The 27681-nt window shown below is 43.4% G+C and overlaps 1 protein-coding gene across 1 annotated transcript in view; it reads left to right on the forward strand.

The window, feature by feature from the left end:
* The first annotated feature begins 21806 nt into the window (after positions 1-21806).
* The window catches only part of LOC139538283 (caveolae-associated protein 2-like), a 38732-nt gene continuing 32857 nt past the window's right edge, over positions 21807-27681 (forward strand). Inside the window, exon 1 of the mRNA XM_071340130.1 lies at positions 21807-22660. Within this exon, the coding sequence (XP_071196231.1) occupies positions 22115-22660 (546 nt within the window). The 5' untranslated portion in view covers positions 21807-22114. The remainder of the gene's footprint in view (positions 22661-27681) is intronic.

Consider the following 27681-nt stretch of genomic DNA (forward strand, 5'->3'; position numbering starts at 1 on the left):
GCATATTTAGCGGTACAATTCGTGGTTGAACAATGTGAATACGTAGCCAAACTGCACAAAATAATCCGGATATATTTCTGACACTCACATCATCTAATCAAATAACTAATCATAAGCTTTACTAAAAAATACAGGTTGGACAGCAAATGAAAGATACACTAGTTCTTAATGCAACCGCTGTGTTAGATTTTTAAAAATAACTTTAGTACGACATACAGCTTACGTTATAGCGAGACAGCGCCCGAAATCTGGGCGGAATATACGTCTAAACATTTTCGACAGAAATACGAAATAACATCATAAATTGTTCCTACTTTTGATGATCTTCCATCAGAATCTTGTACAAGGGGTCCTTTGTCCAGAATAATCGTTGTTTGGTTATAGAATGCCCTCTTCATCTGTAGAACACTAGCAAATGCTAGCCATGCGGCACAGAAGTGTCCAACTCACCAGAACGCATAACAAAGAAAATACTGAAAATCGGAATAAACTGATATAAACTGATATAAGTCGGTTTAATATAACTAGTTGATGATGTTTTTAACACATATATCAAATAAAATCAGAGCCGGATATATCTAACGCCTATAACGAAAGCTTTTCAGAACGCAATCCTGAGGTCTGTCTCGCGCCAAGCCGAACGGTGAAAAGACTACACCCACCGTTCCAAGAGCTCTTGTTCGGCCTCAGATAGAGATATACACCCCATTCCAATTCTCACTGCCTACTGACATCTAGTGGAAGGCGTATGCAGTGCATGTAGACCCATAGATTTCATGCAAAATAATAGGCTGACCCTGGAACAGAGCCCCCGATTACAGATTTTTCAGTTCCTGACAGGAAGTTTGCTGCAAAATGAGTTCTGTTTTACTCACAGATATAATTCAAACGGTTTTAGAAACTAGAGAGTGTTTTCTATCCAATAGTAATAATAATATGCATATTGTACGAGCAAGAATTGAGTACGAAGCAGTTTAATTTGGGAACGATTTTTTACAAAGTGAAAACAGCGCCCCCCCCTATTGAGAAAAGGTTTTAAAGCTAGTGAGGGAGATAAGTGTTTCCAGTTTCAGAGATTTTTGTAGTTCGTTCCAGTCATTGGCAGCAGAGAACTGGAAGGAGAGGCGGCCAAAGGAGGAATTGGTTTTGGGGGTGACCAGAGAGATATACCTGCTGGAGCGCGTGCTACAGGTGGGTGCTGCTATGGTGACCAGCGAGCTGAGATAAGGGGGGACTTTACCTAGCAGGGTCTTGTAGATGACCTGGAGCCAGTGGGTTTGGTAACGACTATAAAGCGAGGGCCAGCCAACGAGAGCGTACAGGTCGCAGTGGTGGGTAGTATATGGGGCTTTGGTGACAAAACGGATGGCACTGTGATAGACTGCATCCAATTTATTGAGTAGGGTATTGGAGGCTATTTTGTAAATGACATCGCCGAAGTCGAGGATCGGTAGGATGGTCAGTTTTACGAGGGTATGTTTGGTAGCATGAGTGAAGGATGCTTTGTTGCGAAATAGGAAGCCAATTCTAGATTGGTCCATGGCTGAGCATGAACATGCCAAATTTTGTCAAAAAGCAAGATCAAATTCAATCGGATGAGGCCTAAAAAGAGTGAAAATAATTATAATCAAATTCTAAACAAAAAACAACTTGTTTTAAATAGGCTATGTCTAACTACACTTATAGGCACCATTATTGCTCCCTGTGGGCATATAGTATTAAAACAACACAGACCATGGAAGGTTTTACCCACATCCAAACTTCACAGTAGCTGGACAAAGATCCAATATAAAGAGTAAGGGAGAATATCCACTCACCATTATACTGCTCCCAAATATAATGTTTTGTGTACACTGAAGAAAAATATATATGCCACATGCAACAATTTCAAAGATTTGACTGAATTACTGATCATATAAGGAAATCAGTCAATTGAAATCAAATTAATTAGGCACTCGTCTATGGATTTCACATGACTGGGAATACAGATATGCATATGTTGGTCACAGATATCGTTAAAAAAAAGTAGGGACGTGGATTAAAAAAAACAGTAAGTATCTGGTGTGACCACCATTTGCCTCATGCACCACGACACATCTCCTTCGCATAAAGTTGATCAGGCTGTTGATTGTGGCCTGTGGAATGTTGTCTCACTCCTCTTCAATGGCTGTGCGAAGTTGCTGAATATTGACGGGAACTGGAACACGCTGTTGTACACGTCGATTCAGAGCATTCCAAACATGCTCAATGGGTGACATGTCTGGTTAGTATGCAGGCCATGGAAGAACTGGGACATTTTTAGCTTCTAGGAATTGTGTACTGAAACATGAGGGGATAGCAGCAGATGAATGGCACAACAATGGGCCTCAGGATCTCGCCATGGTATCTCTGTGCATTAAAATTGCCATAGATAAAATGGAATTGTGTTCGTTATCTGTAGCGTATGCCTGCCTGCCATACCATAACCCCACCGCCACCATGGAGCATACTGTTCACCACGTTGACATCAGCAAACCACTCACCCACAGGACACCAGGTACAGTTGAAACCGGGATTTACCGTGAAGAGAGCACACTTCTCCACTGTGTCAGTGGCCATCGAAAGTGAGCATTTGTTACAATGTTACAATGCCAAAATGCAGTTTGGTCAAGACCCTGGTGAGGACGACGAGCACGCAGATGAACTTCCGCGAGACAGTTTCTGACAGTTTGTGCAAAAAAATGTTGATTGTGCAAACCTACTGTTTCATCAGCTGTCTGGGTGGCTTGTCTTAGACGATCCCGCAGGTGAAGAAGCTGGATGTGAAGGTCCTGGGCTGGCATGGTTACACGTAGTCTGCGGTTGTGATGGATGTACTGCCAAATTCTCTAAAACGACGTTGGAGGCAGCTTATGGTTTAGAAATGAACTATCAATTATCTGGCCATTTTTCTGGTGGACATTACTGCACTCAGCATGCCAGTTGCTTGCTGCCTCAAAACTTGAGAAATCTGTGGCATTGTGTTGTGTGTCTAAACTGCACATTTTAGAGTGGCCTTTTATTGTCCCCAGCACAAGGTGAACCTGTGTAATGATCATGTTGTTTAATCAGCTTCTTGATATGCCACACCTGTCAGTTGGATGGATTATCTTGGCAGTAACAGGGATGTAAACAAATTTGTGCACAAATAAGAGAGACATTTCTGTGTGTATGGAACATTTCTGGGATCTTTTATTTCAGCTCATGAAACATCGGACCAACACTTTACATGTTGCGTTTATATGTTTGTTGAGTACTGTAGGCCTACGGTAAGGGTAGCCGAGTGATTTTGGTTTTAAAAATGTGAAACAGGAAGCAAGCAATTGTTACAGGAAAATCACTTAAATAATATCTTCTAAATTGGCGGTATTGATGAGGTTCTCATCTCTCGTTAATGATGGGCGTGGACACATGTGGCCTACATCATGGGGGGGGGGGGGGGGGGTTACACACCTCCAAAGCACAGCAATAATAATGTAAGCCTGCCTATAATAAATATATATACATGTAAAATCAGCTCAATGTTTTGCTCCTCTCAAAATTGATATGTTAATAAAGCTTTGGTGATTGGGATTGACTTCCAAGTGGTTTCACGAGCCACACCTTTTATTGATGGTCTAGACTAGCCTACTTGATTGCATTGGGCAGGACAAAAAGAAAACAGACTTCATTGAGAGGAGGGGAGGCTATGCTTGGTTTTTAATCAAATAAAATGGGAAAAACCTTTGTTTTCTATGTTTCTAAATAAGAGGTATATAGGTATACAGGCACCAAAAGCACATTACTCTTGTCCATGTGCTACGGGCAGTGAACGTCACGGCTGGATAGGCTGCGTTTCCGCTGTCAAAACCAGCTTTTGGTTGGTCTTAAATATTTATTTATTTCACCTTTATTTAACCAGGTAGGCTATTTGAGAACGAGTTCTCATTTACAACTGCGACCTGGCGATATGCCTACCAGCGCTGCCTGCACGTTGGATCATGTTTTTAAGGACACACCTCAAATATTTCCACCAGTTTTATCTGAGCACAAGCTGATGTAAGACCCATCCTTGTGCAAGAGTTTGAAAATAGCAGACTGCTGGCTTTAACAGGTCGAAATTGCATACGAACTCAGGTGTTTGACACTACACTCTAAAATGGATCCTGGGGGACCCTTAAGGATAATTTAAGGTAAAAAAATGTCCCTTAAGGTCCCTGTATGAGCTTTAGGATAATATAAGGTGAAAAAATAATCTTAAAGTTCATTTAAGAACCTATACTCTGCCATCAGTTCCTTTTTTAACTTTTGTAGACTTAATGGGTACTTGAAAGATTTTTTTTCAAAAGAGGGGTTCGTTTTGTAACAGCCGCCTTAATGCCAGCCTAAAATAGAGCCCTGAATGTCCTAATGAAAGTGCATAGGCCTAACTGATGATATGTGGCCGCTGTGTTAAAAAAAACTGAGTAGCTTTCTCTTGAATTAATTGACGATCAAACACTTCAGTTGTAACTGGTTCTGTTGTGCAACATTTTTACAGTTAATAGGCAACTTTAGCACTGTACCAAACGTAGAACTTTTTTTAACAATAGCCTATATAGAAATCAAAACCTCTCTGGTGATGCAGCATGCACTCATTCGTTGTCATGCTCTGTTGTGGTATTGAAAGATTGTCTCCAGTCATGTACAATAATGTGGGACTGCATGAAATGTGTTTCTAAAAGCCATTTTTTTCTCTGACCGCAAATAAGATGCTACACAGTAAAAAGGGTGTGTAAAAATAACAGTGTTGATTTATTTTAACCCAGTATGAGTATTTTCAACACTATGAGGAGTCAATGAGCTCTAGTGTTGGAATTAAATTGGAGTGTAAAATGATGCAGTCATTTTGAGTCAAATTAACTGAAAAAAATGTGACACTATCTGTAGAGTAACTTTAACACTATGTAGACTGGGACCAAATGTTATCTGAAACAGTCTTGAATACAATTCTATAGGAGTTTAATATAATGGAGATATTTTCACCCCTACCCTTCTCCACAGGGGAATGTAGAATGAAATGCAAAATTCACGCTCTGCAAAATGACTGCATAATTTTACACTCCAATTTAATTCCAACAGTAGAGCTCATTGACTCCTCATAGTGTTGAAAATGCTTTCTAAAACTGCATATCTAAAGACTCTGGTCTGTCCTAGGAGTGAGGGTAATATTTAATAATATTTTTCATAATTGCATAATTAATAAATAAACATATACTCTATATTCAGGCTGTATCACATCTGGCCGTGATTGGGAGTCCCACAGGGCGGCGCACAATTGGCCCAGTGTCGTCCGGGTTTGGCCGGGGTAGGATGTCATTGTAAGTAAGAATTTGTTCTTAACTGACTTGTCTAGTTAAATAAAAGGTTAAATAAAATAAAACATTTAAACACCGAAACGGTTTTGTAATATTTCAGTCTTCTGTTCTGGTTCGTTCCTTGTTCCTTGTCAATCATTGGCTCATTGGTGAAATTAGCATTCAGACAATATCTTTAAGTAAATCACTCAAAAACCTTTATTAATGCAATTGCAGACAGAAGTTGACAACAGGAACATAGCACGCATGTTTCCGAGTTAGTTCTGCAAAATAGTAAGGGGCCCAAGTAATTTTATTAAGCCCAAAGTCCAGCCTTAGTGATGTCACTGGCTATGTCATTACCTTCTACTCATGAGACCAAGCCCATGCATACACAGCTGTACAAACAAGAGTTTCAGTGTTATCTAAAGGCTCAGCAGTAAATGTCCACTCCCCAAGTTGATTTATAGTGGAATGTCTGACTAGTCTCTTATCTCGTTCACTCCCCTGCAGAGTTGTCTCAGGCAGAGACTAGAAAAGACCGTGGAACAATATTAAACATTATAATGAATATATATATATATATATATATAGATATATATATATATATATATATTGTTAATCTGTAGTCTAGGACCTATACATGTAAGGAGGGAGGGCTCTTATAACCCCTCCCCTTCTATTAATACAACATAAGCATAATAAATTATTATAATACATCAAACATTTGGTACAGCCCTTATCATGACCCCAACGTGAACCCGACACTTCTGTGATGTATACAAAGCATTTCTCCTTCACCAAGATAATCCATCCACCTGACAGGTGTGGCATATCAATAAGATCATTAAACTGCATGATAATTACACAGGTGCACCTTGTGCTGGGGACAATAAAAGGCCATTGTAAAATGTGCAGTTTTGTCAAAAAACTAAATGCCACAGATGTCTCAAGTTTTGAGGGAGAGTGCAATTGGCATGCTGACTGCAGGAATGTCTACCAGAGCTGTTGCCAGAGAATTCTATGTTCATTTCTTTACCATGAGCCACCTGGACGAAACTGAGGAGTATTTCGGTCTGTACTAAAGCATTTTGTGGGGAAAAATTCATTATGATTGGCTGGGCCTGGCTCCCCAGTGGGTGGGTTTGGGTCCCAAGTGGGAGCCCACCCATGGCTGTGCCCCTGCCCAGTCATGTGAAATCCATAGATTAGGGCCTAATGAATTTATTTCAATTGACTGATTTCCTTATATGAACTGTAACTCAGTAAAATCTTTGAAATTAAGAAAGAAAGACATTCTACAATTAACTTTTAACAATTGAAATGCATTTCAGGTGACTACCTCATGAAGCTGGTTGAGAGAATGCCAAGAGTGTGCAAAGCTGTGATCAAGGCAAAGGGTGGCTAATTTGAAGAATGTAAAATGTAAAATATTTAGATTTGTTTAACACATTTTTGGTTGATGAAGCTGGTTGAGAGAATGCCAAGAGTGTGCAAAGCTGTGATCAAGGCAAAGGGTGGCTACTTTGAAGAATGTAAAATGTAAAATATTTAGATTTGTTTAACACATTTTTGGTTACTACATGATTCCATATGTGTTATTTTATAGTTTGATGTCTTCACTATTACGCTACAATGTAGAAAATAGTAAAAATAAAGAAAAACCCTTGAATGAGTAGCTGTGTCCACACTTCTGACCGGTACTGTATATATAAAATCTATATTTGATATAATATTGCATTTGGGCTTTACTACTGTAGCCCAAAGAAAAGCATTGAATAACACATTAGGAAATTGAAAAATAGACAGTAAAAAAATATTAAAGACAAAAAATGTTTAAGTGGCTGTCCTATATCTAATAGATATAAGATAGCTCAGCAAATATTTTATTTTTGGACACATATTTAACCAATATTTTTGGTTTGCAGAAAGCTACCACCTTACTTCCATATTTTTTTAACCTTCATGACATTTTGTAAATATTTCAACATGAGCATCATGTTTCCCATGAGGACCTATACGCTTCGCCCATTCATAAAAGATAAACCTTTTGAAAGGGTGTCTAAAGGCGTCACATGATTCCCAGCCAAAACAGTTCGGTAGAGTTTGTGCATATGTTATGACAACATTTTGTGACGTTTTGGACTTTGGAGAGGGTTTTTTGCCTGGAGGCATTTTTTTCTGGAGGCAAGCTGAAGTTCGGAGCTGAAGTCTCCGCCCCTTCAACAGAAGGGATTCTTCAATAAAGTCTATGTTGTCGTTTTCATGCACGTTTTTTAATAGAAAAGGACTGCACCAAACATTTTAGTTCGATGTAAAATTGTATGACGAAGAACTTGTGTGAACATTTATGACAGAGTTCATGAGTTATCTCATTCTATTCCGAGGAAGTTATCTTAGATTAATTCTATTCTGGTTACGCCGTCTCAAAATGGACAAACAGTACTATTGCTGCTTTTTTCTCATTTTTCAAGCAAAGGTATTTGAAGGAGCACACTTGTTCTGTTCGGCTAGCCGAGTTCGGTTAGGCGCCAGCCGAACTGAAGCATGCTGACACCTGAAGAGCAAATGATAACAACAGTGGATTGATGTGAATATTTCACAGTCAATTCATTAACATCAACCATTATGTAACCATCAGCATAGTCTAGCGAGACTACTATCTGGATAACTGTCCCTCGTCTGCCCATAAAAATAAATCCTATTTTATATCAATTCATCACCCTATCAAGCAGTGGAGTTTTGATTTCAATTGAGGGGGAAAAAAATACCTGTTTCTTTCTCTCTCTCTCATCAATCCACACAACATTTATTTGAAATGTTTTCACTATTTGGCCTTGCATCATTCAATAGGGACAACATTTTTACCGCTGCCTTGTTCTTGTTTGGTCATACAATACAATGACACAATGTCTGGTGTGTGTGTGTGTCTGCATATGTGTGCATGCATGCATGTGTTTGCAAAGTATGTGTAAGCTGTGTGTGTAGTATATGTATTTCCAAGATGGCGTAGCAGTGGGATTTCTGTTTTGATTGTCTTGTCCTGTCCCTTGTATATATCATTTTTATTCGTATATATTTTTTATATTTTTAATCTCAATTTCCATCTACAGACTGTGTTTCTGGACCTAAGGAAGGCTTTTGATACTGTTAACCATGAGTTTCTCATCACAAAATTGTCCAAGTTCAACTTTCCCACCGACGCCTTGAGATGGATGAAATCATACCTTGAAGGCAGAACTCAGTGTGTCAGAGTGAGCAATGAGCTGTCGCCCACTCTTAGCTATGATGTGGGCGTGCCCCAAGGATCAATACTGGGGCCCCTCCTGTTCAGCCTGTACATGAATGATATGCCTTCTGTCTGTACTGGGTCTGAAGTTCAAATGTATGCAGATGATACAGTGATATATGTGCATGCAAAGAGCAAACAACAAGCTGCACAAGAACGCACTACTGTAATGGTCCAGGTTACAAAGTGGCTCAGTGACTCATGTTTGCATCTCAATGTGAAAAAACATGTCTGCATGTTCTTCACAAAGAGGACAACGGATGCTACTGAGCCAGATGTCTATGTGTCCAGGTGGTATCTGATTTTAAGTATCTTGGCATCAATCTTGATTCCAACCTCTCTTTTAAAAAGCAGGTGAAAAAGGTCATTCAAATAACCAAATTCAACCTAGCTAATTTCCGATTTCTACGAAATTGTTTGACTACAGAGGTAGCAAAACTGTACTTCAAATCTATGATACTCCCCCACTTAACATACTGCTTGACTAGTTGGGCCCAAGCTTGCTGTACAACATTCAGTCTGTCTACAAACAGGCTCTCAAAGTGCTTGATAGGAAACCCAATAGCCATCATCATTGTTACATCCTCAGAAAGCATGAGCTCCTGAGTTGGGAAAATCTTGTGCAATATACCGTCTTGTATTCAAGATCCTAAATGGCCTGACTCCCCCCTCCAGTACTTTTGTTAAACTGAAAACCCAAACATATGGCAGCAGATCCACAAGGTCTGCCATGAGAGGTGGCTGTATAGTTCCCTCAGAAACCCGGATCCGGGAGCACCCCCCACCCCCCACACACTGATTAGCATAGCTAGCATAGCTTCACAAGTAGATAGTAGCATCTAAATATCATTAAATCACAAGTCCAAGACACCAGATGAAAGATACAGATCTTGTGAATAAAGTTACCATTTCAGATTTTTAAAATGTTTTACAGGGAAGACAAAATATGTAAATCTATTAGCTAAACACGTTAGCAAAATACACCACTATTCTAACTCCATCAGTTTCTTACTCCTTCAGGTGCTATCACCAATTCGGCTCAACTAAGATATTGATAGCCAATAACCTATAAAAAAAACCATCAGATGACAGTCTGATAACATATTCATGGTATAGGATAGTTTTTGTTAGAAAAAAGTGCATATTTCAGGTAGAAATCACAGTTTACAATTGCACCGACCATCACAAATCGACTAGAATTACTAGATAGAGCAACGTGTATGACCAATTTACTCATCATAAAACATTTCATAAAAATAGACAAAGCATAGCAATGGAAAGACCCAGTTCTTGTGATTTCAGACCATATTTCAGATTTTCTAAGCGTTTTTCAGCGAAAACACAATAAATCGATAAGTTAGCATACTACATGTGCAAACGTTACCAGAGCATCGATTCCAGCCAAAGAGCGCTATAACGTAATCACCGCCAAAAGATATTAATTTTTTCACTAACCTTCTCAGAATTCTTCCGATGACACTCCTGTAACATCATTTTACAACATACATATACAGTTTGTTCGAAAAGGTGCATATTTAGCCATACAAAACCGTGGTTACACAATAAAAATACTAGGAAATCAAGCCTCAATATGTCTGACGTCATCTATCAGAGTGATCTAGTTGAATTGAAAGCTAATCATATACTTGACTAAAAAATACAGGGTTGACAGGAATCGAAAGACAAATTAGTTCTTAATGCAACCGCTGATTTACATTTTCAAAATTATCCTTACTTTTCAATACAGGGTTCGCCAAGTGAAGCTATACCAAACAAAATGGCGAAATATGCGTTTAAAATATTTCGACAGAACATCGATTTATCATATTAAATATTGCTTACTTTGAGCTGATCTTCCATCATATTCTTGGGCAATGTATCCTTTCTATGTTATAAACGTCTTTTGGTCGATAGATGTCCTCTGTCCTTCGAAATGTCCACCACCAACGACCGACACCCCGAAACGTTTCCAAAGCTAAAAAGTGCACGACAAATAAATTCCTCAGAATCGCACTAAACGGATATAAATTGCTATAAAACGGTTCAAATTAACTACATTATGATGTTTTTAACAACTATAACGACTGAAAACATGACCGGAGAACTAGAACTAGTTACATAACGATTTGGAATGAGGCAGGTCCGAAGTCCATCTTGCCTGTGGCGCGCGGAGAGAGAGAGGGGTCATCCCACGTTTTGTGGTTTTATATGGGCTGTGATTGTGCAATCGACTCCATTCAAAACGTGATGACGTACAGACACCCAGAGGAAGACGTAGGCAGTGTCGGTTTCTTCATAGCATTCACAGTCACCTTAAAAACAGACTCCAGATCAGGGGTAAAAATTTCTGGAATCTGACCCCTGTCATGAAAAGTGCTGTAGATATTGTTCTGTACCACTCAGAGACAAAATTCCAACTTCTATAGAAACTAGAAGGTGTTTTCTATCCAATAATAACAATAATATGCATATTGTACGATCAAGAATTTAGCACGAGGCAGTTTAATTTGGAGACCCAAATATGCTAATGCGGAACAGCACCCCCTATAGTTCCAAGAAGTTAAGGAAAAGCACCTTTAGTGAATCTGCTTTCTCTGTGAGAGCTTCCCATGTCTGGAATAGACTGCCATCAGACACACATAACTGCATCACCTATCACACTTTCACAAAAAACATGAAGACATGGCTAAGACATGGCTAAAGGTCAATCAGATTTGTGAACATAATCCCTAGCTGTGTATCCTCGCTTTCCATGTTGTCTGTGGTCTGTAGCTTGTGAGGTTGCTTTTATGGATTTTGTCTTGTTGCTTTTTGTGCTATGTTGCTCTGTGTGTGCTCACTGCTCAATGATTGTCTATATTGTAATTGCTTTTAGTAACCTGCCCAGGGACTGCAGTTGAAAATTAGTCGGCTGGCTAAAACCGGCACTTTTACTGAAATGTTGATTAATTTGCACCGTCCCTGTAAAAACATACTCTCCTGCAACCCGCCTCACCCAATGTGGTATGGATCTGCTATTTTCTATACTTTAGAACAGGAACCAGCTAACTAGCTACTAGCAAGTAGTCAGTTAGCCACTCCTAGCGGTCAACACCATTAACTCGGACATCTGCCAGCCTCAGCCCGGTCTACTCCTGCCAGCCTGCACAGCGCGATATCAACCCAAAGCATATTGGACTGCTTTTCTACCACATCTCCGGATTCCTACCGCAAACTCTGAACCTTTACTTCGGATCATCTCAGGTAGCTAGCTGCTATCGGAGTGCCTACTCATGGCTAACGTCTCTGTCCCGAAGCAAGCACCAGTTAGCCTGGAAATAGCCTCGAGCTAGGCCCATCTCCCGGCTACCCGAAGAGATCCATCAAGCAATTCCTGGGCTTCAATTACCTCTTTTGCCAATTGGCCTGGACCCTCTGATGCCGACACGGAGCCCCGCCGATCCATCATGACTGGTCTGCGATGAAACCGTCCGAGGGGGTTTCAACAGGCTCTCCCGTTGCGACGTCCCCCTGAGGAGCATCTGCTAGCATGCTAGCCCTGGCCTGTTAGCTGTCTAAATCGTGGTGCCTCCAGCTCGCCTAGCTACTCACTGGACCCTATGATCACTCGGCTACACCTTCCTCTCAATAATGTCAATATGCTTGGTCTATTGCTGTTTTGGTAAGTCATTTTTGTCTTATTTCACTGTAGAGCCTCCAGCTCTGCTCAATATGCCTTAGCTAGCCCTTTTGTTCCACCCCCCACACACGAGGTGACCGCACCTGGCTTAAATGGTGCCTCTAGAGACAAAACCTCTCTTATCGTCACTCAATGCCTTGGCTTACCTCCACTGTACGCACATCCTACCATTCCCTTGTCTGTACATTATGCCTTGAATCTATTCTTACACGCCCAGAAACCTGCTCCTTTTACTCTCTGTTCCGAACGCACTAGACAACCAGTTCTTTTAGCCTTTAGCCAAACTCTTATCCTACTCAATCTCTGTTCCTCTGGTGATGTAGAGGTAAACCCAGCCCCTGCAGCCCCCAGCATCACTCCCTTTCCCCAGGCGCTCTCATTTGTTGACTTATGTAACCGTAAAAAACATTGGTTTCATGCATGTTAACATTAGAAGTCTCCTCCCCAAGTTTGTTTTATTCACTGCACACTCTGCCAACCCGGATGTCCTAGAAATGTCCATCCCTAACTATAACATTTTCCGACAAGATAGAACTGCCAAAGGGGGCGGAGTTGCAATCTACTGCAGAGATAGACTGCAAAATTCTGTCAAACTATCCAGGTCTGTGCCCAAACAATTTGAGCTTCTACTTTAAAAAATTCACCTTTCCAGAAACATGTCTCTCACCGTTGCCGCTTGTTACAGACCCCCTTCAGCCCCCAGCTGTGCCCTGGACACCATATGTGAATTGATCACCCCCCACCCCCCTACAGACCCCCATCTATCTTCAGAGTTCTACTTCCGGCGCCGCCAGAGATGGCCGCCTCGCTTCGTGTTCCTAGGAAACTATGCAGTATTTAGTTTTTTTATGTGTTATTTCTTACATTGGTACCCCAGGTAATCTTAGGTTTCATTACATACAGTTGGGAGGAACTACTGAATATAAGAGCAACGTCAACTCACCATCATTACAACCAGGAATATGACTCTCCCGAAGCGGATCCTGTGTTTTGCCTTCCACCCAGTACAACGGATCTGATCCCAGCCGGCGACCCTAAACAACGACGCCGTAAAAGGGACAAACGAAGCGGTCTTCTGGTCAGGCTTCGGAGACGGGCATATCGCGCTCCACTCCCTAGCATACTACTCGCCAATGTCCAGTCTCTTGACAACAAGGTTGATGAAATCCGAGCAAGGGTAACATTCCAGAGAGACATCAGAGACTGTAACGTTCTTTGCTTCACGGAAACATGGCTCACTCGAGAGACGCTAACGGAGTCGGTGCAGCCAGCTGGTTTCTTCACGCATCGCGCCGACAGAAACAAACATCTTTCTGGTAAGAAGAGGGGCGGGGGGGGTATGCCTTATGATCAACGAGACGTGGTGTGATCATAACAACATACAGGAACGCAAGTCATTCTGTTCACCTGATTTAGAATTTCTCACAATCAAATGTCGATCGCATTATCTACCAAGGGAATTCTCTTCGATTATAATCACAGCCGTAGATATTCCCCCCCAAGCAGACACATCGATGGCCCTGAACGAACTTTATCTGACTCTTTGTAAACTGGAAACCACATACCCTGAGGCTGCATTCATCGTAGCTGGGGATTTTAAGGCTAATCTGAAAAAAAAACTCCCTAAATTCTATCAGCATATCTATTGTGCTACCAGGGCTGGTAAAACCTTGGATCATTGTTATACTAACTTCCGCGACGCATATAAGGCCCTCCCCCGCCCTCCTTTCGGGAAAAGCTGACCACGACTCCATTTTGTTGCTTCCAGCCTACAAACAGAAACTAAAACAGCAAGCTCCCGCGCTCAGGTCTGTTCAACGCTGGTCCGACCAATCTGATTCCACTCTTCAAGACTGCTTCGATCACGTGGATTGGGATATGTTCCGCATTGCGTCCAACAACAACATTGACGAATACGCTGATTCGGTGAGCGAGTTCATTAGAAAGTGCATTGACGATGTCGTACCCACAGCAACGATTAAAACATTCCCAAACCAGAAACCGTGGATTGATGGCAGCATTCGCGTGAAACTGAAAGCGCAAACCATTGCTGTTAACCAGGGCAAGGTGTCCGGAAACATGACCGAATACAAACAGTGTAGCTATTCCCTCCGCAAGGCAATCAAACAAGCTAAGTGCCAGTATAGAGACAAAGTAGAGTCGCAATTCAACAGCTCAGACAAAAGAGGTATGTGGCAGGGTCTACAGTCAATCACTCGCTTTGAGGACAATACAGTGCCACTGACACGGCCCGCTACCAAAACCTGCGGGCTCTCCTTCACTGCAGCCGAGGTGAGTAAAACATTTAAATGTGTTAACCCTCGCAAGGCTGCAGGCCCAGACGGCATTCCCAGCCGCGTCCTCAGAGCATGCGCAGACCAGCTGGCTGGTGTGTTTAACTTCTAACGAGTCACCAACCCTGATCCGGTAGCACCCCCCACCCCCCACCCCACTGAGTAGCATAGCTAGCATAGCGTCACAAGTAACTTGTAGCATCTAAATATCATTAAATCACAAGTCTAAGACACCAGATGAAAGATACAGGTCTTGTGAATAAAGCCACCATTTCAGATTTTTAAAATGTTTTACAGGGAAGACACAATATGTAAATCTATTAGCTAACCACGTTAGCAAAGGACACGATATTTTTACTCCCAACAGCCTTTTCCTGCGTCAGTAGCTATCACTAATTCGACGAAATAAAAATATATATAGCCACTAACCAAGAAACAACTTCATAAGATGACAGTCTGATAACATATTTATGGAATTGCATAGTTTTTTTTTTTTAAATGTGCATTTTTCAGGTATAAATCACAGTTCTACATTGCAGCTGCAATCTGAAAAGGTGCCGACCAAGCCAGAACAATTACAGAGACCAACGTCATATAACTAATTACTCATTTTAAAACATTTCAGAAAAATACACAGCGTACAGATATTGAAAGCCCAACATCTGGTGAATCCAAACAATATTTCAGATTTATGAAATGTTTTATAACGAAAACAAAATGTAGCGCTAAATTAGCATAGCTATACCAGGCAGATTCGGCTAGGCGCCGACGGCCAGTTCACATGCACAACAGATATGATATAACATCGTAAATTGGGTCTTACTATGGCTGATCTTTCATCAGAATGTTGATCAAAGTGTCCTTTGTCAAGATGAGTCGTTGGTTCCGTTCAGAATTGTTCCTTGCCCACTCCATTTAGCACAGGTACCGGTCGAGTGGCACGGATTTCTCAAACGTAAATACAATCCGACAACGGAACACCGCAAAACTCCCGGAAAAATTCAAATAATCTGATTAAACTATATTGAAAAAACATACATTACGATGATATGGTCACATGTATCAAACAAAATTCAACACGGAGATAGTTTTCATACATAACGCCAGCAAAACAGTACACAATCGCAGCTCAAATTCGAGCGATTCAGTAAACCGGAAGTTGTCGGTCACGCCAAAGAAATGGGTCCTATTTCACGTCAGTCCCAGATAAACAAAGAATTTCTCCTCTGACGTCCTCTTGACAACCAGAGGAAGGCGAATGAAGTGTGTTTCTGGTCATAGGGGGCACGACCATATATAGGCAGAGCTTTGAAGCCAGCATAACACATCTTGATTTTATGTTCTTGGTCATGGAAAGTGCTGTGAAATGACTTCTGTATCACTCAGAGACAAAATTGAAACGGTTTTAGAAACTAGGGATTGTTTTCTTTCCAATGGTATTATTTATATGCATATAGTAAGAGCAATAATTGAATAAGAGGCAGTTTAATCTGTAGAGCAAATTATGCTAATGCGAAAATAGCACCCCCTGTATTCTCAAGAAGTTAAGGACATATTCAATCAATCCTTATCCCAGTCTGCTGTTCCCACATGCTTCAAGAGGGCCACCATTGTTCCTGTTCCCAAGAAAGCTAAGGTAACTGAGCTAAACGACTACCGCCCCGTAGCACTCACTTCCGTCATCATGAAGTGTTTGAGAGACTAGTTAAGGACCATATCACCTCCACCCTACCGGACACCCTAGACCCACTCCAATTTGCTTACCGACCCAATAGGTCCACATACGACGCAATCGCAACCACACTGCACACTGCCCTAACCCATCTGGACAAGAGGAATACCTATGTGAGAATGCTGTTCATCGACTACAGCTCAGCATTTAACACCATAGTACCCTCCAAACTCGTCATCAAGCTCGAGACCCTGGGTCTCGACCCCGCCCTGTGCAACTGGGTCCTGGACTTCCTGACGGGCCGCCCCCAGGTGGTGAGGGTAGGTAACAACATCTCCACCCCGCTGATCCTCAACACTGGGGTCCCACAAGGGTGCGTTCTGAGCCCTCTCCTGTACTCCCTGTTCACCCACGACTGCGTGGCCATGCACGCCTCCAACTCAATCATCAAGTTTGCGGACGACACTACAGTGGTAGGCTTGATTACCAACAACGACGAGATGGCCTACAAGGAGGAGGTGAGGGCCCTCGGAGTGTGGTGTCAGGAAAATAACCTCACACTCAACGTCAACAAAACAAAGGAGATGATTGTGGACTTCAGGAAACAGCAGAGGGAGCACCCCCCTATCCACATCGACGGGACAGTAGTGGAGAAGGTGGAAAGTTGTAAGTTCCTCGGTGTACACATCACGGACAAACTGAATTGGTCCACCCACACAGACAGCGTTGTGAAGAAGGTGCAGCAGCGCCTCTTCAACCTCAGGAGGCTGAAGAAATTCGACTTGTCACCAAAAGCACTCACAAACTTCTACAGATGCACAATCGAGAGCATCCTGTCGGGCTGTATCACCGCCTGGTACGGCAACTGCTCCGCCCACAGCCATAAGGCTCTCCAGAGGGTAGTGAGGTCTGCACAACGCATCACCGGGGGCAAGAGCTAAAGAATCGGAATCCCTAAAAATCAGCTGGTCTAGACAATCTGGACCCTCTCTTTCTAAAATTATCCGCTGAAATTGTTGCAACCCCTATTACTAGCCTTTTCAACCTCTCTTTTATATCGTCTGAGATCCCCGAAGATTGGAACGCTACAGCGGTCATCCTCCTCTTCAAAGGGGGAGACACTATAGACCCAAACTGTTATAGACCTATATCCATCCTTCCCTGCCTTTCTAAAATCTTCGAAAGCCAAGTTATTTAACAGATCACCGACCATTTCGAATCCCACCGTTCCTTCTCCACTATGCAATCTGGTTTCCGAGCTGGTCATTGGTGCACCTCAGCCACGCTCAAGGTCCTAAAAGATATCATAACCGCCATCGATAAAAGACAGTACTGTGCAGCCGTCTTCATCGACCTGGCCAAGGCTTTCGACTCTATCAGTCACCACAATCTTATCGGCAGACTCAATAGCCTTGGCTTCTCAAATGACTGCATCGCCTGGTTCACCAACTACTTCTCAGATAGAGTTCAGTGTGTCAAATCGGAGGGCCTGTTGTCCGGACCTCTGGCAGTCTCTATGGGGGAGCCACAGGGTTCAATTCTCGGGCCGACTCTTTTCTCTGTATATATCAATGATGTCGCTCTTGCTGCTGGTGATTCTCTGATCCACCTCTACGCAGACGACACCATTCTGTATACATCTGGCCCTTCTTTGGACACTGTGCTAACAAACCTCAAAACGAGAGTCAACGCCATATAACACTCCTTCCGTGGCCTCCAACTGCTTTTAAATGCTAGTAAAATTAAGTGCATGCTCTTCAACCGATTGCTACCCGCACCCTCTCGCCCAACTAGCATCACTACTCTGGATGGTTCTGACAACTACAAATACCTAGGTGTCTGGTTAGACTGTAAACTCTCCTTCCAGACTCACATCAAGCATCTCCAATCCAAAATTAAATATAGAATCAGCTTCCTACTTCGCAACAAAGCCTCCTTCACTCATGCCACCAAACTTACCCTCGTAAAACTGACTATCCTACCGATTCTTGACTTCGGCGATGTCATTTACAAAATAGCCCCCAACACTCTACTCAGCAAACTGGATGTAGTCTATCACAGTGCCATCCGTTTTATCCCCAAAGCCCCATATACTACCCACCACTGTGACCTGTATGCTCTCGTTGGCTGGCCCTCACTCCATATCATTTACATTTACATTTAAGTCATTTAGCAGACGCTCTTATCCAGAGCGACTTACAAATTGGTGCATTCACCTTATGATATCCAGTGGAACAACCACTTTACAATAGTGCATCTAACTCTTTTAAGGGGGGGGGGGGTTAGAAGGATTACTTTATCCTATCCTAGGTATTCCTTAAAGAGGTGGGGTTTCAGGTGTCTCCGGAAGGTGGTGATTGACTCCGCTGACCTGGCGTTGTGAGGGAGTTTGTTCCACCATTGGGGTGCCAGAGCAGCGAACAGTTTTGACTGGGCTGAGCGGGAACTGTACTTCCTCAGAGGTAGGGAGGCGAGCAGGCCAGAGGTGGATGAACGCAGTGCCCTTGTTTGGGTGTAGGGCCTGATCAGAGCCTGAAGGTACGGAGGTGCCGTTCCCCTCACAGCTCCGTAGGCAAGCACCATGGTCTTGTAGCGGATGCGAGCTTCAACTGGAAGCCAGTGGAGAGAGCGGAGGAGCGGGGTGACGTGAGAGAACTTGGGAAGGTTGAACACCAGACGGGCTGCGGCGTTCTGGATGAGTTGTAGGGGTTTAATGGCACAGGCAGGGAGCCCAGCCAACAGCGAGTTGCAGTAATCCAGAAGGGAGATGACAAGTGCCTGGATTAGGACCTGCGCCGCTTCCTGTGTGAGGCAGGGTCGTACTCTGCGAATGTTGTAGAGCATGAACCTACAGGAACGGGTCACCGCCTTGATGTTAGTTGAGAACGACAGGGTGTTGTCCAGGATCACGCCAAGGTTCTTAGCACTCTGGGAGGAGGACACAATGGAGTTGTCAACCGTGATGGCGAGATCATGGAACGGGCAGTCCTTCCCCGGGAGGAAGAGCAGCTCCGTCTTGCCGAGGTTCAGCTTGAGGTGGTGATCCGTCATCCACACTGATATGTCTGCCAGACATGCAGAGATGCGATTCGCCACCTGGTTATCAGAAGGGGGAAAGGAGAAGATTAATTGTGTGTCGTCTGCATAGCAATGATAGGAGAGACCATGTGAGGATATGACAGAGCCAAGTGACTTGGTGTATAGCGAGAATAGGAGAGGGCCTAGAACAGAGCCCTGGGGGACACCAGTGGTGAGAGCACGTGGTGCGGAGACAGATTCTCGCCACGCCACCTGGCAGGAGCGACCTGTCAGGTAGGACGCAATCCAAGCGTGGGCCGCGCCGGAGATGCCCAACTCGGAGAGGGTGGAGAGGAGGATCTTATGGTTCACAGTATCAAAGGCAGCCGATAGGTCTAGAAGGATGAGAGCAGAGGAGAGAGAGTTAGCTTTAGCAGTGCGGAGCGCCTCCGTGACACAGAGAAGAGCAGTCTCAGTTGAATGACTAGTCTTGAAACCTGACTGATTTGGATCAAGAAGGTCATTCTGAGAGAGATAGCAGGAGAGCTGGCCAAGGACGGCACGTTCAAGAGTTTGAGAGAAAAGAAAGAAGGGATACTGGTCTGTAGTTGTTGACATCGGAGGGATCGAGTGTAGGTTTTTTCAGAAGGGGTGCAACTCTCGCTCTCTTGAAGACGGAAGGGACGTAGCCAGCGGTCAAGGATGAGTTGATGAGCGAGGTGAGGTAAGGGAGAAGGTCTCCGGAAATGGTCTGGAGAAGAGAGGAGGGGATAGGGTCAAGCGGGCAGGTTGTTGGGCGGCCGGCCGTCACAAGACGCGAGAATTCATCTGGAGAGAGAGGGGAGAAAGAGGTCAAAGCACAGGGTAGGGCAGTGTGAGCAGAACCAGCGGTGTCGTTTGACTTAGCAAACGAGGATCGGATGTCGTCGACCTTCTTTTCAAAATGGTTGACGAAGTCATCCGCAGAGAGGGAGGAGGGGGGGAGGGGGAGGAGGATTCAGGAGGGAGGAGAGGTGGCAAAGAGCTTCCTAGGGTTAGAGGCAGATGCTTGGAATTTAGAGTGGTAGAAAGTGGCTTTAGCAGCAGAGACAGAAGAGGAGAATGTAGAGAGGAGGGAGTGAAAGGATGCCAGGTCCGCAGGGAGGCGAGTTTTCCTCCATTTCCGCTCGGCCGATTTGTTTGTAGGGTCCATCGCCAAACCCACTGGCTCCATGTCATCTATAAGTCTTTGCTAGGTGAAGCACCGCCTTATCTCAGCTCACTGGTCACCATAGCAACACCCACCCGTAGCACGCGCTCTAACAGGTATATTGCATTGGTCATCCCCAAACCAACACTTCCTTTGGCCGCCTTACCTTCCAGTTCTCTGCTGCCAATGACTGGAACGAATTTAAAAAATCTCTGAAGCTCTGAAGCTAGAGTCTTATATCTCCCTCACTGTACCTGTACACAGCCAATCTGTAAATTGCACACCCAACTACCTCATCCCCATATTATTACTTACCCTCTTGCTCTTTTGCAACCCAGTATCTCTACTTGCACATCATCATCATCTGCACATCTATCACTCCAATATTAATGCTAAATTGTAATTATTTTAGCCTCTATGGCCTATTTATTGCCTACGTCCCTACTCTTCTACATTTGCACACACTGTACATAGATTTTTCAATTTTTCTTTTATTTTGTGTTATCGACTGTACATTTGTTTATGTATAACTCTGTGTTGTTGTTTTTGTCGCACTGCTTTGCTTTATCTTGGCCAGGTCGCAGTTGTAAATGACGACTTGTTCTCAACTGGGCTACCTGATTAAATAAAAGTGAAATAAGGAAAATAAAAAAAATAACTGTATCCTGGCACCGTGCCAGGGGCACAGATGAGCTCATTGTTCAAACACGGATTTCCACATTTCCATGTGTCCCGGTGTTCCAATGCCAACGCTACAGAGCAGAGGAGAGAAAAACAGAACTGGAGTAGAGTGAGGGAGTGATGGAGGGGGCTGCCTGCTGCACACAAGGGCACACACTATATCAAAGGTACTGTACGATCATGTATTGTACATGTACTGTACAATCTTTTATCAACCTGCACCTTTTTGGTCTGCATTGTATATGTATTTCTATTGGCTAAGAACTCTGAACACTGCAAACCAACTGCAAACTACAAACAAATCGGAACCTGGGAGAGAGACATACACAATGGAATAGGCAAATACACAACATCAGAAATGCTCATAGAATTAAATTGGCACTCAAACTGACTTTACCGATTCATTCATGCATGCAGATAGACAGTGTAGTTAGAGAAGTCACATGAACGCACACAGTGGCAACCTCTGGCTCACTTGTCTCTAGCAATTTAGGGCTAGACCTGTTACCAGGACAACCACACCCCTGCCTCTGGCTTTGGGGGAGGTTTTTAAAAGCCTACCACTGAGTAGAGAGAGCGAGAGAGAGAGAGAGAGAGAGGAGTAGATAAGTGGGTGTGATAAAACGGCACAATATGAAACTGAGAGAAAAAGAGAGAAAGTGAGAGAGAGAGAAAAAAGGGAGGAGAAAAATGGGAGTGTACATACAACGCTTGCTCTACTACACAGTGTAAAAAAGGGGAGGGGACATCAAAACAATCAAGAGAAGAGAATCTCTGTTACCTTCTCATTCCTCCTCTGGAGCTAGAATCTCTGTTACCTTCTCATTCCTCCTCTGGAGCTACTGAAAACAGCAACAACAACAACCACCAACTGACTGAGACTTTTCACATCTCAGAACTAGACAGTCCACATTCTCCCTCTTCAAAACAGGGCATTTAACCCCCTCCACCCTGTGGCCATGGGAGAAGACTCATCGCACGCCGAGCGCCTCAGCAACAGCAGCAGCATTTTGGTCAACCCCCAGCAGTACCATGCACAGCAAGACAACATGGACCTCCTGGTGCCCAGCTTCAGCCCCAGCTCGGCTCCCTCCTCCCCCACTGACACCCTCTCCAGGCTGGGCTTGAAAACCCCCGGGAGCCCCGGAAGTCCCACCAGTCCCATGGCCAAGGATCAGGTGAGTGCCATCACAGTGGTGGCTCTACTCGACAAGCTGGTCAATATGCTGGAGGCGGTGCAGGAGAACCAGCTGCGCATGGAGCAGCGCCAGGCTGACCTGGAGGGCGCCGTGCAAGGGGTCCAAGGCGACGTGACTCGCCTGTCCAAGAACCACACCAGCACGTCCAACAGCGTGAGCAAGCTGCTGGAGCGCTCGCACAAGGTCAACACCCACATGAAGGAGGTGCGGGAGCGTCTGGACAAGCAGGCGTCGCAGGTGAAGCGGCTGGAGGCCAACCATGGACACCTGCTCAAGAGGAACCATTTCAAAGTACTCATTTTCCAGGTAGGGATAGAGGGGTGGATGGATGGATGGATGGATGTGGTTTAGTGTAAGGGGAAAAGGGAAAAGTGGTGAGGAAGAGAGAATATTGAGAGAATGAAAGAAATGTAAGAAGTGTGTTTGGGGGTTGTGAGAGAAGGAGATGGAACAATGTTAAACGTGTTAAAAGTGTTTGTTTGTAGGGCCTCCCGAATGGCACAATGGTCTAAGGCTCTGCATCGCAGTGCTAGCTGTGCCACTAGATATTCTGGGTTCGAGTCCAGGCTCTGTTGCAGCCGGCCGCGACCGGGAGACCCATTGTGCGGTGCACAATTGGTCCAGCGTCATCCAGGTTAGGGGAGGGTTTGGCCGGCAGGGATGTCCTTGTCCCATCGCACACTAGCTACTCCTGTGGCGGGCCGGGCACAGTGCACACTGACACTGACACTGACACGGTCGCCAGATGCACAGTGTTTCCTCTGACACATTGGTGTGGCTGGCTTCTGGGTTAAGTGGGCATTGTGTCAAGAAGCAGTGCGGCTTGGTTGAGTTGTGTTTCGGAGGACTCATGGCTCTTGACCTTCGCCTCTCCTGAGTCTGTACGGGAGTTGCAGCGATGAGACAAGACTGTAACTACCAATTGGATACCATGAAATTGGGGAAAAAACGGGGTAAAAAAAGTGTTTGTGTGCATATGTGTCTAGTGTGTGAGAGTGAGAAACATAATGTTAAAAAGGTTTGGGAGAATGTTGAAAGTAGTGTGTGTGTGTGTGTCTGTCAAACTGATTGTCGACGTTGGGTGCTAATGCAAGGGTGTTTATGAGTGCGGTCTACACTGTAATGTTTGTGTTGTGTGTAAATGACAGGCTTTGCAGCTGTGTGAAAGAGAGAGAGACATGGTGTAAACATGTAACTACAGAGGGAGTGGTGTTTTGAAGAGCTCTTTGGATATGTAAAAGTGAGAGTGAGAGTGAGAGCGAGAGAGTGTGTGTGTGTGTGTGTGTGTGTGTGTGTGTGGGTGGGGGTGGGGGTGGGTGCAAGCTGTGTGAGGATGGTTGTGTGTGGCTGGGAACACTGCGGAGAGGATAATAAAGAAAAGCGTAGATCACAACTCGCACTTAAACTAGATCTGTTTTCAAGACCAAATGGCCATTATGTATAATGATCTACAATCAGTGGTGGAAAAAGTGCCCAATAGAAAATGACTCAAGTAAAAGTGAAAATCACCCAGTAAAATACTACTTGAGTAAAAGTCTAAAAGTATTTGGTTTTAAATATACTTAAGTATCAGAAGTAAAAGTATAAATAAGTTCTCCAGACGGCACAATTTTATTGTTTTTAACACTTAGCCAGGGGCACACTCCAACACTTAGACATCATTTACAAACGAAGCATTTGTGTGTAGTGAGTCCGCCAGATCAGAGGCAGTAGGGATGACCAGGGATGTTCATTGGGTGAATCGGATCATTTTCCTGTCCTGCTAAGAATTCAAAATGTAACGAGTACGTCAGGGAAAATGTATGGAGTAAAAAGTACATTATTTTCTTCAGGAATGTAGTGAAGTAAAAGTAAAAGTTGTCAAAAATATAAGTAGTAAAGTACAGATACCCCAAAAAACGAAGTAAGTAGAACTTTAAAGTATTTTTTACTTAAGTACCTTACACCAATCTAGTTAAATTAGATCTATGCATTAAGAGTGAATGCATCTTGCTTTTCCTCCTCTCTGATTACTGAAGTGATTTACAATATAGAAATAATAATATAATGTATAAAAGTATAATATACCACCGCAGACACTTACAGTACAATTACTGCATTCACATTTAATATGTGACTGTGATCCCTGCGGGAATTCAACCTGCAACTAAAGATTATTAGTGTCATGCTCTTACCAACTGAGCCAACACATAAAAGGTGTGATCAGATGATTTTAATAGTATTTGAATAGTGTTTCCCAACCTTACTCTTTGGTCAGTCCTAGCTCCATTATATTAAATATACGGAATTATTGAGTGGCCAGTATATTCTTGAATGATTTGATAGGGCTTGATACTGTATGTGTTCAGTCAGGAAAAAGGCAAGTCATATTGACACAGGCTAAGCCCTGAGAACTCATAGTCACTGATCTTATCTGGTTTCCCAGGTGCTACTGCTCTTGTTCAATAGCAACAGGTGCAAATACTGCACATTGGCTCCAACTGCATGACTCTAGTCTGGTGGTTGTGCATTGGAGTTGGTTATCCACAGGTAATCGCTATAGTTCTTGCCTACGTACAATTGCTTAACTGTTTTGAGTCCTTATAGTGTTATGGTCTAAAATGGTGTGACATAATGATGATGGGGTCATGGGGAATACTGATGGGTAATAATGATAGCATTATCTGTACTGTATGACCAGCAACATACAGTAAGAGTAAAAAAACAAACATCAGAGGATGCCATTCTGTCACACAGTGCTACAAAGGACACGTTACAAGTCACAAAATACGCAACTCACTGATAAGGCATTTAGATTCTTACTCCGCACCCCTGAGCTCTCTTTTGTCTTTTGTTTGCTCCTGGCCTGGAAAATATCTCTCTGCTGATTCGTCCACACATTGATTGAGAACACACGGTGCTCTGTACGTGCCACACAAGTTGGAAATGCCGCCGCGCTGCTCCCAAGGGCGCTTGGTAAATATGGCACTGCCATGGACAGGCTGACAAGGCTCTGCCCCTCGGGTGCTCCTCTCCCTTTAACGACCCCTAACGAGGCCAGAGGGAAATGTAGTGCTTAGTGTAGTTCGTAGATTGGCCCGTTGTTTGTTTGTGTTTGTGCTCCAGTGCTTTTCCTGTCTCCCTGACCTCCCCTCTTTCGTGGGGAGACACATATTCTCCCCTTCCCAGCCACAAAACAGAAAAGTCCAATGCCATGTGGTAGCTTCTGGTTGTGACAAAGTTGGTTCTTGATACCAAGGGGAGGGGAAAGGTCTTGGATTAGCGAGAGGGTAAACATTAATTTACATTAAAATGGGAAAGAGGTATAGTCATACAACCGTGGAATGTGACACATTTTGCTGTGCAGTTCCATGCATGTGTGTTTGTGCATGAGTGTGCACATACATGCACAAGTGCATGTGCACGTGTGCAGGCATCTGTTTGTGTGTGTTTGCGTGTGCGTGTGTGTGTGCATGTGTGCAGTTTTCAAGATGAGTAGAGGGATTGGAGGGGTAGGATGGGAAAGGAAGTGATGACCTTTTATCACACACAATCAAAACACATTCAAATCCAACAGCATTGAATGAAAACACATTTCACAACCAAACAAAACGTGCTGCATCAAGAAAACGAAACACAGCCTTATCGAAAGACGTTCTTTACTACATTTGATCTGAGCAACTTTGGATAACTGTGTATTCGTGCTGGAGAGTGCAAACAGATCGCAAGTTGAGTGATCTTTGGTCTTGCCCATTGTATTTGTCAATCATAATTTTTAACAAACACACTTGAATTAAGAATGAAAGATTTTGGCATCATATAAATAGTTTTCTGAATTAAATTGAAGATTTCAGTAGTCAGCTTTGATTCATTAAGACTTTACTGCCATTGTCACAGAACTCTTGACCAATGGTCTCTAGGCTTGTCAGCATCGGCGGCAGTGAGTAAGCACTGGTATTAGGTTTATTTATCCAAGTTCCTTATGCAGGATAAGGCAGAGCCAGTCCTGCTTTAGCTGCCTCACCCAGTTTTTTCCAATTTAACCCCTGATACAACTAATCATTCTTTGAATACTTAGAAATGCTGCCTTCCCTCCTTGTTTCCTTGAAATAAGCACACATCTATAAGGGATTGGATAGTTGAAAGTAAGGTTACCACCACTTTACTTTACCATCCCATTATCAATCCAACCAATTCAGATATACGATTACTTCAAGGAAGGTAGAAAGGAAGGAGACGTTTCTAAAGTATTCCAACAAGGCCTATCATTTGAACACTGGAAAAGCCTAACTAGACATAAATATGATTAACTAACTTCAGGCCTTGCCAGTCAGTCACTGTGTTTATTGCGCTCTCATATCATTCTATTCAACAACGTTGATGTCGTGTAGCTGTTTGTACATGTGTCAGTTAAGGGATGCATAGTCAACTCCATAGCGTCTATGTTGTAGAATAGATCTATTTCCACAGGTCCTAGCAGGAGAACAAGACTGGCTTGAGGGTGCAGCTGTGATTTGTGTGTGTGTGTGTGTGTGTGTGTGTGTGCGTGCGTGCCTACATCTCTCAGGTGTTATGTTCCAGTAGCCAAGGCTCACTTAACCTAGCTCAAGGCATGGTAATACCACTGAAGCTCACACTCACGTACAAATATCCTCTCCTTGCAAGCATTTTGATTTTACCTCTCTTTCAAACAACAAAGCCTTCCGTTTCGTTATCCCCGATGTCCATGGATGAGTTTGGTTCAGTGACACCTATCGCAACACGAAAGAGGGCCTTGAATCCCAATACTCATCTGGGTCATGTTCATTAGGCACCAAACTGAATAAATCAGACTGGAACAAGGAGGCACTAACTGTAACAAGTTTTCCATTGAAAATATATAAAAAACACAACCCTGTTTCTGTCCCACAACCTAATGTGGCTCTCTGTCTGTGGAGACAGGAAGGTAGTCCTACAGACTCAAGTGAACAAGCCTGTTTGTTTACCCTGTGGCTCCTCTCTTTGTTATCGGTCTCATTTTCCCTTTGGAGTTCATTCCTATTTTAATCTCCCTATTTTTGAACAGGCTACGGAGAGAGAGAAGTGTATAAAAGTGGGGGAAGGAGAGAGAGAGGGAGAAGTAGAAAGAGAGAAAATGACAACAGAGAGAGGGGAACAGAGTGAAATAGCTGAAATGAAAAATCGAGGGATAGAGAAGGGAAAGGAGGAAAGGACATATGTGAAGTCAATTAGACAAAATGATAACACTAGGAAATGAGCAAAAACTATTGTATTATTCAATAAAAACATGTTTATTTTGGACCAGGTTAAGTCCATTTGTATGCTGTGAGGGCTAGAATTCAACAGTT

Source organism: Salvelinus alpinus, chromosome 14 (genome assembly GCF_045679555.1).
Source record: "Salvelinus alpinus chromosome 14, SLU_Salpinus.1, whole genome shotgun sequence".
NCBI classification, from domain to species: Eukaryota; Metazoa; Chordata; class Actinopteri; order Salmoniformes; family Salmonidae; genus Salvelinus; species Salvelinus alpinus.